Source organism: Myotis nattereri (genome assembly GCF_964212035.1).
Source record: "Myotis nattereri genome assembly, chromosome: 5".
NCBI classification, from domain to species: Eukaryota; Metazoa; Chordata; class Mammalia; order Chiroptera; family Vespertilionidae; genus Myotis; species Myotis nattereri.
Window position 1 is genome coordinate 50,743,289 of NC_138080.1, and position 15,815 is coordinate 50,759,103.

General features: G+C 45.4%; 1 protein-coding gene and 1 pseudogene across 2 annotated transcripts; both read right to left on the minus strand.

The window, feature by feature from the left end:
- Positions 1-297: 297 nt before the first annotated feature.
- LOC308519831 (RNA-binding protein EWS-like) lies at positions 298-2,552 on the minus strand (the record flags this gene model as incomplete). The annotated part of the gene is made up of 1 exon (XM_081092121.1): positions 298-2,552. The coding sequence occupies one exon, from the start codon at positions 2,550-2,552 to the stop codon at positions 624-626; it is 1,929 nt and encodes a 642-aa protein (XP_080948247.1). The 3' UTR covers positions 298-623.
- Positions 2,553-9,501: 6,949 nt separating this feature from the next.
- LOC308520248 (E3 ubiquitin-protein ligase TRIM39-like) lies at positions 9,502-10,952 on the minus strand (annotated as a pseudogene). The gene is made up of 2 exons: positions 10,862-10,952; positions 9,502-10,170 (listed from the first exon to the last, which is right to left on the minus strand). The product of its transcript is annotated as an E3 ubiquitin-protein ligase TRIM39-like (transcript).
- Positions 10,953-15,815: the final 4,863 nt, after the last annotated feature.

Here is a 15,815-nt window from a genome sequence, read left to right on the forward strand (position 1 = left end):
GATTGAGAAAAGACCAAGGCTGGCATTAAAGTGTCATCTGCTTGTAGGTTATATGGGCTGGATTTCAGGTCTGATTTCAGTCTGCCTGTGTCATTGGGGATGGGATTTTTGATCATCTGTTCCTCCAGAGACAGATGCAACCAGGAAAATAGCAACAGCTTCCCTTTCAGTTTGGTGTCAGCATACACATCAATTTAGGGAAACCTCTTGGAACCTCTGGTTTTATTTTTTAAATATATTTTTATAAATTTCAGAGAGAAAAAGAAAAGAGAGAGAGATAGAAACATCAATGATGAGAGAGAAACATTTATTGGCTGCCTCCTGCAAGCCCAACACTGGGGATGGAGGTATATGCCCTTGACCAGAATCAAACTCGGCACTGTATCCGCTGAACCAAACCAGCTAGGGAGGAACCTCTGGTTTTTTGTTGTTGTTGTTTTTTGTTTTTTTACCATTGAATTTGTTTTAATGTTTCTTCACAAATGGTGAAAAATACTAAAGTACAGACAAGAAATAATCATAATGTTGTGGCCAACATTATAAATATGGAATTATAAATTTAAAACACTTTCTGGTTTAAAAAATAAATCTGGTAGTCAATGCAGCTTGCGGGGTCTCTGCATCTAGTAGGGCTGGTCTCTGCGTTCCTGACGGTGTTCACCTTTATCCATCTTTCCAGGTCCTCCACGCCTGCCTCTTCTTCCTCCCATCTGCTCCATCAAAGGTCCAGGAGGACCCCCAGGGCCACCTCGTCTTCCTCCACTGAAACCACCGCGGAAGCCACCTCTGTCTCCACCACGGCCACCTCTGAACATTCCACCAGGACCACCGCGGTCCATGAGGCCACTTCTTCCTCCCCGCATGCCACCAGGGCCACCTCTGCCACGGTCACCCCCCGGGGGTGGAAAGGGTGTCGGGAGGAAGCCTTGAGGCTTCGGGGCCTTACACTGGTTGCATTCTGTTCTCCAGGCGAAATTCTGGTTTCCACACCCCGGATTGGGGCACTGCCAGTCTCCAGCTCGGTGCTGGAGGTTTCCTCCTCCGGATGGGTTTCCTCGGGAGCCCCGAGGCCCTCTTGGGGGAAAGCCTCCTCTGTCTCCTCCACGGCCTCCCACGCGACCCATGGGTCCCCCGGGGGCTCCTGGGCCTCTTGGACCTCCACAGAGCGGCGGCGGCATCCCCCTGCCCTCTCGGGGCGGCATGTCCCCCCGCATGCTGTTCATTGGCGGCTTCTTCCAAGCAAGGGAAACTTTCAGCTTGCTTCCTTGAAAATCTTTCCCATCAAACCAGTCCACGGCCGCCTTGGCCGTCGGCTGGTCTTCATAGGACACTGTAGCATCGCCTTTGGGCTTCCCTGTTTCCTTGTCCAAGTAGATGTGGATCATGGGCTGGCCCGTCCTCTTGTTCATCTTAACAACTCCACACTGCTTGAAGAATTCTGCCAGGTCATCTAGAGTCATATTGTCATTTAAACCTTGCACATAAATGGCACTATTGTCAGAGTCTTCATCTGGATCAACAGGTGGGCCTAGATCAAGATCCGGTCCTTCATCCATGGGTCCACCAGGCTTATTGAAGCCACCTCTCTCTCCAGCGCTGCCCATTCCACCGCGTCCTCCTCCCCGCCCACCTCTGCTCATGCCTCCACGATCAAATCCTCTTCCCCTGCCCCGGTTATCAGGGCCACTCATGCCCCGGTTCTCTCCTGGTCCGGAAAATCCTCCAGACTCCTGCCCATAAACACCCATGCTACTGGGGTGGTCCTGTCGCAATGAACTCTGCTGCCCGTAGCTGCTGCTCTGTTGGCTATATTGACTTGGAGCCTGGCTGTAGGATCCAGTTTGGGGGTGGTAACTAGTGGGCTGCTGCTGCCCATAGCTGCTTTGTTGACCATAGCTACTAGGCTGCCCATAGGTGTTCTGGTGAGAGTAACTGCTCTGATCATAACTAGTCGGCTGTGTAGAGGAATAGCTGGTAGGAGGATAGGATGGTGGTGCCGTGACTGGCTGCATGGGGTAGCTCCCAGGTACCTGGGGATAACTGTAGTTACTCTGTCCATATCCCAGGCTGGGCTGGTTGTAACCCCCTGTGCTGGATTGAGGTTGACTGGTCTCAGCGGGTTTGTTACCATCCTGTGGTCTCGCAGGTGCAGTGGTTGCCAGCTGTTGCCCATAGGCTGGGTAAGCAGGCTGTGTGCCATACGCTGACTGAGCTGCATAGGAGGCTTGGGTGGTAGTGACGGTAGCAGTGGTGGTATCATAAGCACCAGTGCCATACCCCTGGACAGGCTGACTGTAGGCCTGGGGGGCAGCTGGAGTAGTAGAACCTGTGGGAGGCTGTCCATAAGAAGTCGCATAGGCTGTCTGCCCAGAGGTAGCAGTGGTCTGGGCCTGGGTATAGCTGACATCAGTGGGCTGTCCATAGGTTCCATAACTTTGCTGCCCATCTGCCTGCGTGGTCTGTGCATATCCTTGAGTGGGCTGGGCAGTGTAAGCACTGTAGCCCTGCTGGGCTGCAGCTTGGCTGTAGGTACTGTAATCCATGGACGCCATTTTCTCTCCTTCCTCCTCGTTCTCTCAACGTCCGTCTGGATCCTCTGGTTTTAAACAAAAATATTTGACACCAGACAATGAGACATTCTAGAAGAAGATTCCCACAGGCACCTTCAGACCAGCACTTCAGAGCACTTTGCACTTATAGATATTCATCACCCCTTAGGTCTGGTTGGGATCCTGGTATTTGTATTTTTAGCAAGCATTTAGATGATGTAGGGCAGTGATGGCGAACCTATGACACGCGTGTCAGAGGTGACATGAGAACTCATTTTTTTGATTGATTTTTCTTTGTTAAATGGCATTTAAATATATAAAATAAATATCAAAAATATAAATCTTTTTTATACTATGGTTGCAAATATAAAAAATTTCTATATGTGACACGGCACCAGAGTTAAGTTAGGGTTTTTCAAAATGCGGACACGCCGAGCTCCAAAGGTTCACCATCACTGATGTAAGGCAAGGCTAACTGAGGGACACCAGCAATAATGAAAGCATGTGTCTTAAAATAACATGAATCCAAGTGATGATTGGTTTGTGAGGTAAAGTCAAGGCCCTGCTAGAGTAGCCACCCAGAAAGCCAAGGGTGGGGAGCATACCTCAGTGACTCTCAGTTTGGTCCCACCTCCTGCACCAGTATCATCCCGACTCCCAGCTTACCTGGGGCCTGCTCCTTTGAGTGAGTCCCTGAAATGTGTCTCCAAGAAGAGTCTCTGAAGCCAGTCTCCTACCAGTTAGATGCTTAGTAATGTGGCCCTGGCCTATATATACCACTAGGAGGGTGAATCTCTTTAAGACCTCACCCACCAAAGCTCCTCCCTGGAGGTGGGACTTGTGGGCAAGGGTGGTAATAGGAGGATCTTTAGAAGTCTATTTGATGGGATCTCCTCTTATTCCTGAAAGCTAGGAGGGACTAACCTTGTTGATATGCATAATCTGATTTACACTTTATAATCCTCCCTTGAATTTCTCAACACCCTTTCATCCCATTTGGCTGAGGAAGAAACTGAAATTAAAAGTTAAACCTTGCCTTAGCTGGTTTAGCCCAGTGGATAGAGCATTGGCCTGAGGACTGAAGTGTTCCCAGGTGCGATTCAAGTCAAGGGCACATACCCAAGTGGCAGGCTCAATCACCAGTGGGGGGTATGCAGGAGGCATCAGATCAGTGATTCTCTTTCATCATTGATGTTTCTATCTCCCTCTCCCTTCCTCTCTGAAATCAATAAAAATATATTTTAATAATAATAAAAGTAAAATCTTTGCTTCCTTTCCAACTTGGGCCTGGCATAATGGCTCCAGCAAAGAAGGGTGGAGAGAAGAAGGGCCTTTCTGCCCTCAAGGAGTTAGTGACCAGAGAATACACCATCAACATCACAAGATCTCTCACCATGGAGTGGGTTTCAAGCAATACATGAACTATATCTGCATGTTGATGTGAAAAACCAAACAAAAATCTGTAGATATATTTTTTGTAAAAAGAAAATTGTAGGGAGCATTTGATATCTTGCTTCACAGCAATGGTCAACGTTTTGGGCTCAAATAAATGCTTATAAATTATTTATTTATTTTTTGTTAATCCTCACCCAAGAATTTTTTCCATTGAATTTTAGAGAAAGTGCAAGAGAGAGGGAAAGACAGAGAGAAACATTGACGTGAGAGAAACAACAATAGGTTCCTCCTGCATGAGCCCAGACAAGGGCCCTGGTGTGGGAAGGGCCTGCAACCAAAGTATGTGCCTTGATTGGAGTTGAACTCAGACCCTTTGGTCTGTAGATCGATGAGCTAGTCACTGAGCCAAACTTGCTAGAGCTCTTATAATTATTTTTTTAAAGGAAAGTGTAGAACACAGCAAATAGTAGTCTCATATTATATTATGAAACAATCCTATATAATGAAAGGCTAATATGCAAATATATCAAACAGTGGAACAACGGAAAACCAAACAACTGGTGGTTATGACGTGCACTGATCACCAGGGGGCATGGGAGGAACATGGTGGGCATGGGCAGCAGGCAGCAGAGGGCAGAACATGGCTGGCATTGGCTGTGGTGGGATAGTGGAGCAGATGAGCAGGACACCAGGCCAGGGTGGAGCGCCGGTTGCTGTCATTGGGGTGAGCTGCTGATGATTACTGAAAATAGTTTGCTCCCGTGCTCTGGGGGCAGGTGCCCTACACACTGTAGTCCCGCCCGGGACTCACACCTGCTACTGGAGCCGTCCATGCTCACACCCACTGCCACTGCCCAGTGCAGCCCCTATTGCTCAGTGCCATCAGTGGCTGTGAGCTGCTTCAATACCAGCAGCGGGTGGCAGTGAGGCCGTGGCCAGCAGTGGGTGAGAGAGGTGGCTGCTGACCCCAATTGCCCCTCAAGGTTTCTCCACATCCCCCTGATCCTGAGGAGTGATCAGGGCAGCAGCCATCCCTTGCAACCACTGTCAGATGCTGGCCCTAATAGCTCCATGCTGTCACTGGGTTTGAACAGGGTGGGCGCAGTTAGCAGGGGGGAGAAGCTGCAGTGGGAGTGGGGGCTGCAGGGCAGACAGGGGACCAGGAGGGGCCAGGCTGAGGAGGGGGGGTAGGATAGCACAAGCCCCGTCCCTGTGCCCACAATCACCTCACAGCCCACAGTTCCTTTCAATGTGCATGAATTTGTGCACTGGGCCCCTAGTTAATATATAATGAGTGTCTATGCTTGTGTATTGTGTATGATTTGGATGTTTTTGGATGGATACAGAAGACACTTAAGGATGGTCAGGCAGGAAGGGTATAAGGAGGTTGGGTGACCTCTCTCCAGGTGAGAGAGCAATTGGCTTGTGTGTCCTACTTAACAAGTGATTTTTACTAAATGTATCTATATTGTTCTAATTTTTAAAATGCTTCCCAACAATTAAACCTAAATGATGTTCATTGTAAAATAGCTACAATCCAGGTGTTAGTTTTGCTCACTAAGGAAAACCTTTATCCTAGTCCCTGTTTGGACAGCCATTCCTGTGGAGGACATCCTCAAGTCACATGATCTCTGTTGTCTGGAGAGTCAGTTCTCTCATAGTGGGGACTCCGATGTGATCATTCAATTCTGGTCATGAGTACATACCTTGGTTGCAGGCTCTGTCCCAGGCCCTGGTCAGGGCTCCTGAAGGAAACAACCAATGGATGTGCCCCTCACACATCGATGTTTATCTTTCTCTCTACCCCTTCCTTCTATTCTCTCTGAAAATCAATGGAAAAAAAAGTTGCTGGATGCATAATTCAATGAGATGCCTAACTGGGATTGATGAGATCAGACAGACCTGGGTTAGAAATGCAGATCTGTTTCCAGCCTCTCAGGCAGATGATTTTGTCAGGAGCAATGGGCAGATAATATGAGAGTCTCTATACCAACCAAACCAAGGGTTTGCTATTAAGCCCCTAGGGAAGCCTGGATGGCTGCTGCCCCCAGGCTGCTTGGTAGAATATCAGAGCAGCACAATGAAGGTGTAACTGTCTGGCAGACCCTGTTCTTCCAGGGAGGCCTGGGCTGAAGAACCCAAGATGTGATTTGAGCATGGAGCCATGATAAGAAACCTGGGAATTCCACACTTTTTAATCCTTACCTGAGGGCATGCTTAGAGAGAGGGAGGGAGGGAGGGAGGGAGGGAGGGAGAGAGAGAGAGAGAGAGAGAGAGAGAGAGAGAGAGAGAGAGATGCCCTGACTAGGATGGAACCCACAACCTGGGTATATGCCTGACCAGGAATTGAACCCATAATCGGATGACGCTTCAAGCAATGGAGTTAGCTAGTAAAGGCAATACTTTTTTCAGAACAGAACTTGTATATTAACTCAGTAATTTTTATGGCATTAACATCATAGCCATCTCCCATTGAGCCCTGAGCTCAATTACATTTTAAGTGGTAGATTCAAACCCAAAAGATTTGGTTGAAGAGGATTGGTCTTGCCCTGAGCAGTGTGGGTTAGTAGATTAGAGTAATCGTCCCATACACCCAAAGGTTCTTAATTTGATCCCATGTCAGGGTAAATGCCTATATTTCCAATTAGATCCCAGTCATGGTGTGTATGGGAAGCAACTAATCAATGTTACTCTCACATCGACGTTTTTCTCTATCTAAAATCATACCAGGGTCCACCAGACACCTCATTTAATTATTCATCCAGCAGGCCTTGTATAAGCCTTTGCTAAATGTGAGGCCCTGTGTTAGAAGCCTTGATGAAAAGATCCCCCAGGAGTTCCCACAATCAGAGACTGACAGCCCAGACAACAGAGAGAGGTTATGTGGTTTGAGACTTCCTCCATGTGGATGGCTGTCTATTCTGTGAATAGGATAGTGGGTGTCCTTTAACCAGCAACTCTATTAACCTGGACACTAGCAATTTCCCAGTGAACGCCAAATAAACTTGTGTTTTTTTTAAGGCATGATATACAATTTTTGTAAAAGCACAGATATTATTCTAGAGTACACTGAAAAGCACATTGCTTTTTGCATCCAGACCTCCAGGCTTTCAGGCTACTATACTGCATTACCATTTTTCAGTTTCTTCTGTAATTTCTAGGAATATACTATTAATAAACAAACATCCAAGCAAAAAAACCTTTTTTCTTGTTTTATTTTACATTATGAATGTGCTATGTCCCTTGCAGTCTTACATTTTTTTGGTTTTTGCAACTTTACACTTTGTGTATGTGTGTGTGTGTGTGTGTGTGTGTGTGTGTGTGTGTGTGTGTGTGAAAGCGAGTTTACTTGTGAAGCAGTGAGATACACAATGGGCTACTCCTCATGGTATCGGAAAGGGTACCTGGCCCTGAACCAGTCTACATAGGACCAGCCAGGAGTGTGTGGGTTTTTGACTTCATACAGGAAAGAATTCACAACACGAGTCCAGGAGAATTTTAGAAGACACTTATAAACAGGGAAGGGTTGGGGAAACGAGCCTAGGCTGGGCTGCTTTGGCTCACTAAGCAGAGAAAAGGGGGCCTTGGGGACAGGCTCGAGAGTGGGGGGGGCAGGGACGGGGTGTACCTGACATGAACGGGCACTGCCCACTGCTGCCCTGGTTGCAAGCCTCACGGGGTCCCTTAGAGTTTAGAAGATGCCTGATTGTGGGGGATGGGTGAGGGGAAGACTCAGGTGTGCTCCTGGGAAGGAGAGCACTCCTTTTACACTTTATAATTGTATACTGGGCCAGTGTGGATCAGCTGGTTGAGTGTTGTCCTGTGCACTGAAAGGTCGACAGTTTGATTGCTGGTCAGGGCACGTTCCCAGGTTGTGTATTTAGATTCACAGTTGGCGTGGGTACAGGAGCCAATTGACACATATTTCTCTCTCACATTGTAACCAATCAATGTTTTCTCCCACATCAATGTTTCCCCCCCTCTGTCTCCCTCTCCCATCTTCTCACTCTAAAATCAATAAAAAATACGTATTTTTTTAAAGTATATTTTTCCTATTTTCTATGTCGATCTATTTCATGTATTGTTTTGAAATATTCAATGCCTCTTCAATGTAAAAAATATGAGGTATATTTGTGGTACACTGTTTTTGGAAGGATCAGTGATGCAATGCTTTTATTTTGTGAAAATTTTATAATTAAAAAGAATTTGTAATGGATTCTCACACCTTTCCCTGGAGAAATGGGGAATATCAAATATAAATATTACAGATAAAACCAGAAAAGGAGCGATAAAACCACCTGTCTCCTGGTAGCTGCAAAACAAACACAAATATGCCATGCTCCTGGGAACAGAAAATCCCAAGAATTAAAATGGGGTCATGGCAGGGGGCAGGGCCTCTCCTGTGAGGTGTGTTCTCCCCAAGGCAAGGGGTTTCCTCTGTGGGGGGCAGTTTGACAGACATGAGCAGAGCAATGACCATGGGCCAGCCCCAGGCCCAGAAAAGCAGCAAAACCAGAAAAGCAACACCACAGCTGACCTCAGGACCAGCTGCATTGAATAATGACCCCCTGCCCAGGTGAGGACCAATCAATCAGTGGAGACCCTGACCTTGAAGGACATACTTAGGAAGCTGATGTACATTCTATTGAGATCCTCCCCTGGGACCTCCCTAAAGTCTCCACCTTTAAAACCCTGGGCACGCAGGACCCAGCACACTCTCCCTCCCGGGAGCTGGCTCCTGCTTTGCCCTTCCCTCTCCCCTTCCCATCCCAGAGGTGATTCACCTTGACCTTCCTCACTTCTAAGCTCCAGGGACCCAACATTTGCCTCTACAAGTTGTTTCCTAAGCCCATTTCTTCTACCTTTGTGATTTTCTGAACAAATGTTCTTTTATAGTTTGAAAAAAAGTAAACCAGGATCCTGAGACAGTCTAAGAACCAGTTATGGTCACACTACATGAGGAAGACCTGACTCAAAATTTGGTCCTGGTGTCAAGACTGCTAGTGGCACAAACACAGCGAGAGGGTATGAAATGGTTTATTACTCACTTCATGAGGATTTATGTGGACAGGACGGTGACTACAGGTCCAAAAATGGCTGGAGAGAAGGGAGAAAAGCAAGTAGCTTGGGGTTTTTGGTTGGTTGGGGAGGCTCTGGGGGGCCAGTTCCTCTGCAGGCAGAGTCTGAGTTAGAACCGCCACCCACCTCTCTGCCTTGTGAGGAAGCACTGAGGCTGTCTGCATGGCTTGCCCAGATGTGTGTCTTTGGGCAGGAGGGTGCAGGGGAGGCAAATGGTGAAGCCAAGGGGGTGAGGATTAAAAGACATCGGCACAGCCCTTGATGGTGTGGCTCAGTTGGTTGAGTGTCACCCCATACACCAAAGGTCACCAGTGTGACTCTCAGGGCACATAGCCCGGTTGTGGGACTGACCCCTAGTTGGGTTGCAGTAGGCCAATGGATGATTTTTTTTACATCCATATTTCTATCCCCCCTCACAGACTCTCTCTTCAAATCAATACAAACATTTTTTTAAAAAGACATCAGCAATCAACAGAGATGGACACATGCCTTTTATTACAAGCACTCTCTATTAACACAGGAAGAGAGTAGATCACATGGAACAGATGACAAGGTGGCTCATCATCCATCTTTGCCTATACACATTAGGAGTGATTTTGAAGAAGGTCCTAGGCACAATAGGGCTTAAGTTTTTCTGCAAAACTTTCACTGAAAGTATACAAATGTGATCTATTTCTCAAATTATAAAATGAAACTTCTCCCAACTCATAGTCCAGAAAAATGCCTATCCATTTCCAGTTGCCTGAATCCCATGTGACAGATGTATTAGTCCAGAGCTGAAGCCGCCAGCAGCCATTTTTTGAGGATGGTGGCATAGGAGTATTCTTGGGGAAAGATTCCTTACACACGCCTAAGGACCATGCCCCTGTGCCTCTTACTTCTACCTGCCAAAAATGCCTGCCAGCATCAAATCCCTCAGAACTCAGGACAGCTGGGTAAGAAGTGCGTGTCTGAAGATTATGAAGACCAAATGATGTCCAATAGGTCACACTTTTTCTATCTCTTGAGATAATGAGACTTGGATGGGCTGTTTCAGGATCCAGTGTCAAATCTACCTAAAACGTGCCGATCATTTTATGCAGGCCCAAGTAATGTGGGGAGAGAGGGCAACTCTCCTTCTTTAATTCATACAAAAAGATAGTGGGGTCTCAGGTTTTCCTACCTGTTGTGGATACTTTCAATACCAGTGGATAAATCCACGTTTGTCTGCAAACAGTTACTGATAATATCACTAAGCAGACTGTTTAATATGGAACTGTGGTTTGATATTTGGTTTTTCTCTTCAATTAATTTTCTTGAACATTTGTTTCTTCATTTAGCAAACTAATAAGCCTTGCAATCTGTCCCTTTTCCAAGAAATGTTTAAGTTGTTTAACTTCAGAGTGCAATTCATCCTTTTCATTTTCTATCTTCTGTCTCAATTCAAAACATTTCGACACTTGCATTTCTGACCGAATTTCAGTATCTTTAATCTGCTCGCTCAAGGACTCAATATAGCTCTTGAGCTTCCTCCTGTGAGTAGCTGCAGCTTCTTCAACGGGCATCAGGGGGTGATCCCCGTGATCAGAGGAGACCCTGCACTGGGCACACAACAGCTGTAGGTCCTTCTCACAGAACAAGGCCAGACCCTCACGGTGCTTCTTACACAGGGGTTCCTCTTGCCTTTTCCTCTTTCCCCTCACGCCAGGAATCTGCTGAACAATCTGTCATGTGACATACTTGGGTGTTCCTCTCCAAGCTCCTGTCAGGGCAGTGGTGGAGGCAGACAGGACAGGGAAAGGTGCCCTGTAGACCTTCCCAGCGCTGGTGGATGCAGGAGGGACAGAAGTTGTGCCCACAGGCAATGGTCACTGGGTCTCTCAGGTAATCCACGCAGATGGGACAGCTGGCCTCTGCCTGGAGCTCAGTCAGGGCGGCTGCAGACTCCATTGTGTAATGAAGGTGTCTGTCCCAAGACAGTCTCTTCAGTCAGTGTGATCCTCCAGGAGGGAGGAAAAGTGAGAAACGGACGTCTGCTCAGGCCTCCCTCCCTGTGGTGTCCAAGAAGAGTTCCAGTCACCAGCTGATGTCCAGTCTTCCTGCCACCCTCTCCTGTATTTAACACCACTTTGCACAAGGGATGTAGAGTGTTCCTGGTCAAAAAACAAGGGCAATCCAAGTCATATGTGGTTTCTGTGGACAAAATGATATCGCCATTTAAAGGACCGTTCAAGCAGAAGTAATATCAGGTAAACAAAATCATTTATCATGACAACATCTAAGGAGATGTTTGCAATGGATTCTAAGATCTATTTTGCAACTCTACAGGAATTAATCAATTAGAGAAATTTACCATTGGCCTTAACTATCACAAAAAGAGTGACAGATATCATAGAATTGTTGAAGGGATACCATAACATTACTTGTGAATAATAATTTTCCAGAAAAATGAACCTAAATATCTTCAAACATGTTCCAAACCAGCTACTTAGATGAAATATAAGGGATGGAGAAATATGTGAAGAATTTCCTTCACATGTTTGAATTTTAGTATGCCAGCTTGATTGGTCCCCTGCATAGTCAGGTAGCAGGTGAAACACTAGTTCTGGGTGTGACTGTGAGATTTCTGGGAGAGGTTAGTATTTTAATGAGTGGATGAGCAGAGCAGATGGCCCAACCCAATGTCAGTGGGCATCATCCACTCCACTGAGGGCCTGAATAGAACAAAAGCCGGGGGGAGGCCCAATTCACTCTCTGCTGGATGAATAAGCCAGCACACCCACCTCCTGGCCTGGGTGCTGCTGGGTCTCAGCCCCTCAGAACCGCACTGGAATCTGTACCATCTGCTCTCAGACTCTCAGGCCTTCCAACTGCACCACCGTCTTTCCTGGGTCTCCTGATGGCAGACTGCAGACCATGGGACAGCTCAGGCCCCATAGCCTTGTGGGCTACTGCTTTTTAATAAATACCTTTCCAGATACAGACTATTGTTTCTGTTTCTCTGGCAAACCTTTAATAATACACCAAGGAAGGAATCAGTATAATCTGGACTCTAATAAACTCAATTGAAAATTCTATCATGTTGCCTCAACACAAGTATAAAGAGGAAACAAAACACACAGGGACGGAGATTGTAGGAATTAAAATAGACCTAAAAGACATACTATGTGTTAATATTTATCAATCTAATTTCATTTCACTTTGAAATATTTGATCTCAATTCAACTGAAAATTGGATATTTGAGGATTAAAAAAACCTGACTAATAATTATGTTACACTGAGATAAGGAATGACATTAGAAGTATGTAAATTGCCCTGCCCGGTAGCTCAGTTGGTCCCAATATGACAAGGTTAGATCCCAGGTCAGGGCGCTTAATAGGAGCAAACAATAAAAGCATAACTGAATGGAACAACAAATCAATGTAACTTTCTCTTACTCAATCATTCTCATTCTCTCTCTCTCTCTCTCTCTGTCTCTCTCTCAGTCTCTCTCTTTCTGTGTGTGTCTTCCTTCCTATCCCTATCAAAATTGTTTAAGCAAAATAATTTTAAAAAATATTTTAACATACAACTATGTAAATTAAGATTCACTTTTAAAGTTATGTAATAAAAATTTAGAAAGTAAAATCATAGGTATATCATGCACAGAAATGGGGAAAGGTTGGTACAACTATAGGTAGAAGTGCAAAAAGATTAGTTATACCACATGGGTTCTTCATGCATGAGTTCATATTTTCTCTCCAATTCTGGATACCTAGAATATTCTATAACTTAATTTTTGAAATTGACCTTTTGAATTCTATTTCAGTGATTCTTTGCTCTCTAACAGCCAAAATTTTTTCTCCTACTCCCTTCCTTAAGCTTCATCCGTGTCCCTTCATCTCAGAATTCTCAGCTCCATCCATCTCCTTCCTTCCTCACAGTTGTTTTAAACTGGTCCCCCTTTTCCTCTACTTCAAATCCATCATCTTCTTCCCTTTTCTCACTTCCCATTCCCACCAAACAAATCTCTTCTATGGAGATAAACTGAGATTAAGGAAATACCAAGGTTGGCATTAGAGTTCCATCTGCATGTAGGTTATGTGGGCTGGATTTCAGGTCTGAACTGACTGCCTGTGTCCTGGGGATGGGTTTTTGGTCCCCTATTCTTTTAGAGAAGGGGTCTTCAAACTTTTTAAACAGGGGGCCAGTTCACTGTCCCTCAGACCGTTGGAGGGCTGGACTATAGTTTAAAAAAAAACTATGAACAAATTCCTATGCACACTGCACATATCTTATTTTGAAGTAAAAAAAACAAAACGGGAACAAATACAATTATTTGCATTTGCATGTGGCCCACGGGCCGTAGTTTGAGGACCCCCGTTTTAGAGACACATGGAACAAGGAAAATAACCCTCAGCTTCCCTGTCAGGTTGGAGTCAGCATACACTTCAATTTAGGTAAACCTCTTGGAACCTCTGGTTTTAAAAAAATAAACACACCTGACATTCTGAAAAGCCATTTCATACAAGGCTTCTGACCAGCTTTATCACACACCCATATTTGTTACCTTTTAGATCAGATGGGGGTCACAGTAACCATATTTTTACCAAGTACTTAGATGATTTAGGACAGACTCACATAAAAACTCCACAATAGTAAAAGCATGTGTCCTATACTTACCTAAATTCAAGTTGAGGTCCAGGTCCTGCTAGAGCAACGACATAGGAAACCAAGGCTCTCCCAGAGCTCACACTTCCTGTGCGCACATACCCAGGATTCCCAGCTCAACTGGTGCCAGCTTTCCTAGGGCCAGTCTGTGGACTGAGTCTCCAGGACGGGTCTGGGATGGGTCCTGTACCAGTTGTGAAGTTAGTGCTGTGACCCTGGCATCTATATACACCACTATGAGAACTTATCTCATCAACTGGTGGCTCCGCCCTGGAGGAGGGAATGTGGCAGGTGAGGCTTAGCAGCTGTTCAGAGTTGCTGGTGGATGGGGAGGGGGTGGATCTCCCCTGAGATAATCAGCTCAGCAGAGGCCTGCAGCTCTTCATTTACATGATCTACTCTGGACTTTTGGAATTCCCTGTCCACACTCTCATCACCCTTTACTCCCATCTTTGCTCATTAAGAAATAGACAGCTGAAGGCTAAGGGAGGCCCATTTCTTTTTTCACCTTGGAATGTGAGAAGCCCACCAGTTTCACCCCGTCATCTCCAGCACTCTGCAGTCCTGCCCTCTCTCTCCACACTCAGGGCATGGTACCCTTCTGCCACAGCACTTTTGTGCTTGCAGGTTGGTCCGTGGCAGCCCCGTACTCCTTATACATTGTTTACCCTCTTGTACTGGCATTCTTTCTTCAAGTCCCAGCCTAATTTTTACTTTCATTGAGAAGCATTCTTTGCACTCTAAAATTTTTTATCAATTATTTTGGGTGATATTGCTTATTAGGGAATGTGGTTTTTACATTGACTGACAAAATTTTACCAGTTTCATTTTTTAAATTTATATATATTTTTAAATGCAGTGCATTTAGATGCTGATTTTGTTTTTAGTACATTCTTATTGATTTCAAAAAGGAAGGGAGAGGGAGAAAGAGAGAGAAACATCACTGATGAGAGAGAATCATTGATCAGCTGCCTCCTGCATGCCTCACACTGGGGACCAAGCCCGCAACCCAGGCATGTGTCCTTGACCGGAATCAAGCCTGGGACCCTTCACTCAGGAGGGCAATGCTCCACCCACTGAGCCAAACCAGCTAGGGCTAAATTTATTTTTAATTATGGTTGACACGCTCCACATTCTTTTAAAATCAAACATTTGCCCGGTCATTGTGGCACAGTGTGAGCATGGACCTATGCACCAAGAGGTCAAGGTATGATTCCTGGTCATGGCACATGCCTGGGTTTCCCACTTGATCCTGTGAGGGTCATGCAGGAGGCAGCCTTTCCATATTTCTCTCATTCTTGATATTTCTATCTCTCTCTCCCTAGCCCTTCCTCATTGAAATCAATACATAAGATATATTTTAACTAAAAAATCAAACATTTATTGTATTTCCCAATCTATGAGTGATTCCTACAACGTAAAACACTAGCACAGAATCACATTTGATTCTAGTCAATCTCATTGCCAAGAACAGAGTCATTAAGCAAAGTGACATAAAAATGAATTAATATTCAAGTGACTTTGCTGCTAGATGACTAATGAAATCACTAAAAACTACTTCAATTGACTTGTAAGCCCAGGTATTGTTACTGGGACACCTCCGGGTGGGCTCAGGCTGCCTGTCGCTGTGTCCAATAACGAAGGCAGGGTTGAATCATATTAGGCGTTAATTGAGAAGGACAGACAGCCAAGAAGACAGGGTCCTTACAAGAATCATATCCTGCCTCCCAGCAAGAGTATTATAAAGGGGAAGGGGCTTGGGTGAGGAATGCAGCTACATGCTGACCTGGGGTTCCTCAGACATGAGCTCTTATAATTAGTCATCAGGCCATGAGATGATGTCAATGAGATGATATTTTTACTCCTTGTGGGTTGGCTTGACCATGCTGGTGGGTTCTGCTTGTTGGACTCACAGTTGAGTCCACTCCTCAATCACTTCACACAGGCCTTGAAAAGGAAACTTGAAGAAAAACTTAACTCCCTATTCATACATAAGAAACTTAACCCCTATTCACATAAATATGTGTTCTGAGATTTAAAATAATATGATTACTTTTCAGATTCATACAGGTGCTCTACCTATTAGATTATAAGTCTCCGCTATCAGTATAAGACTGCTTTTGGTTCAGTGACTAGAGGAAACCAGGATATAAATTCCTAAA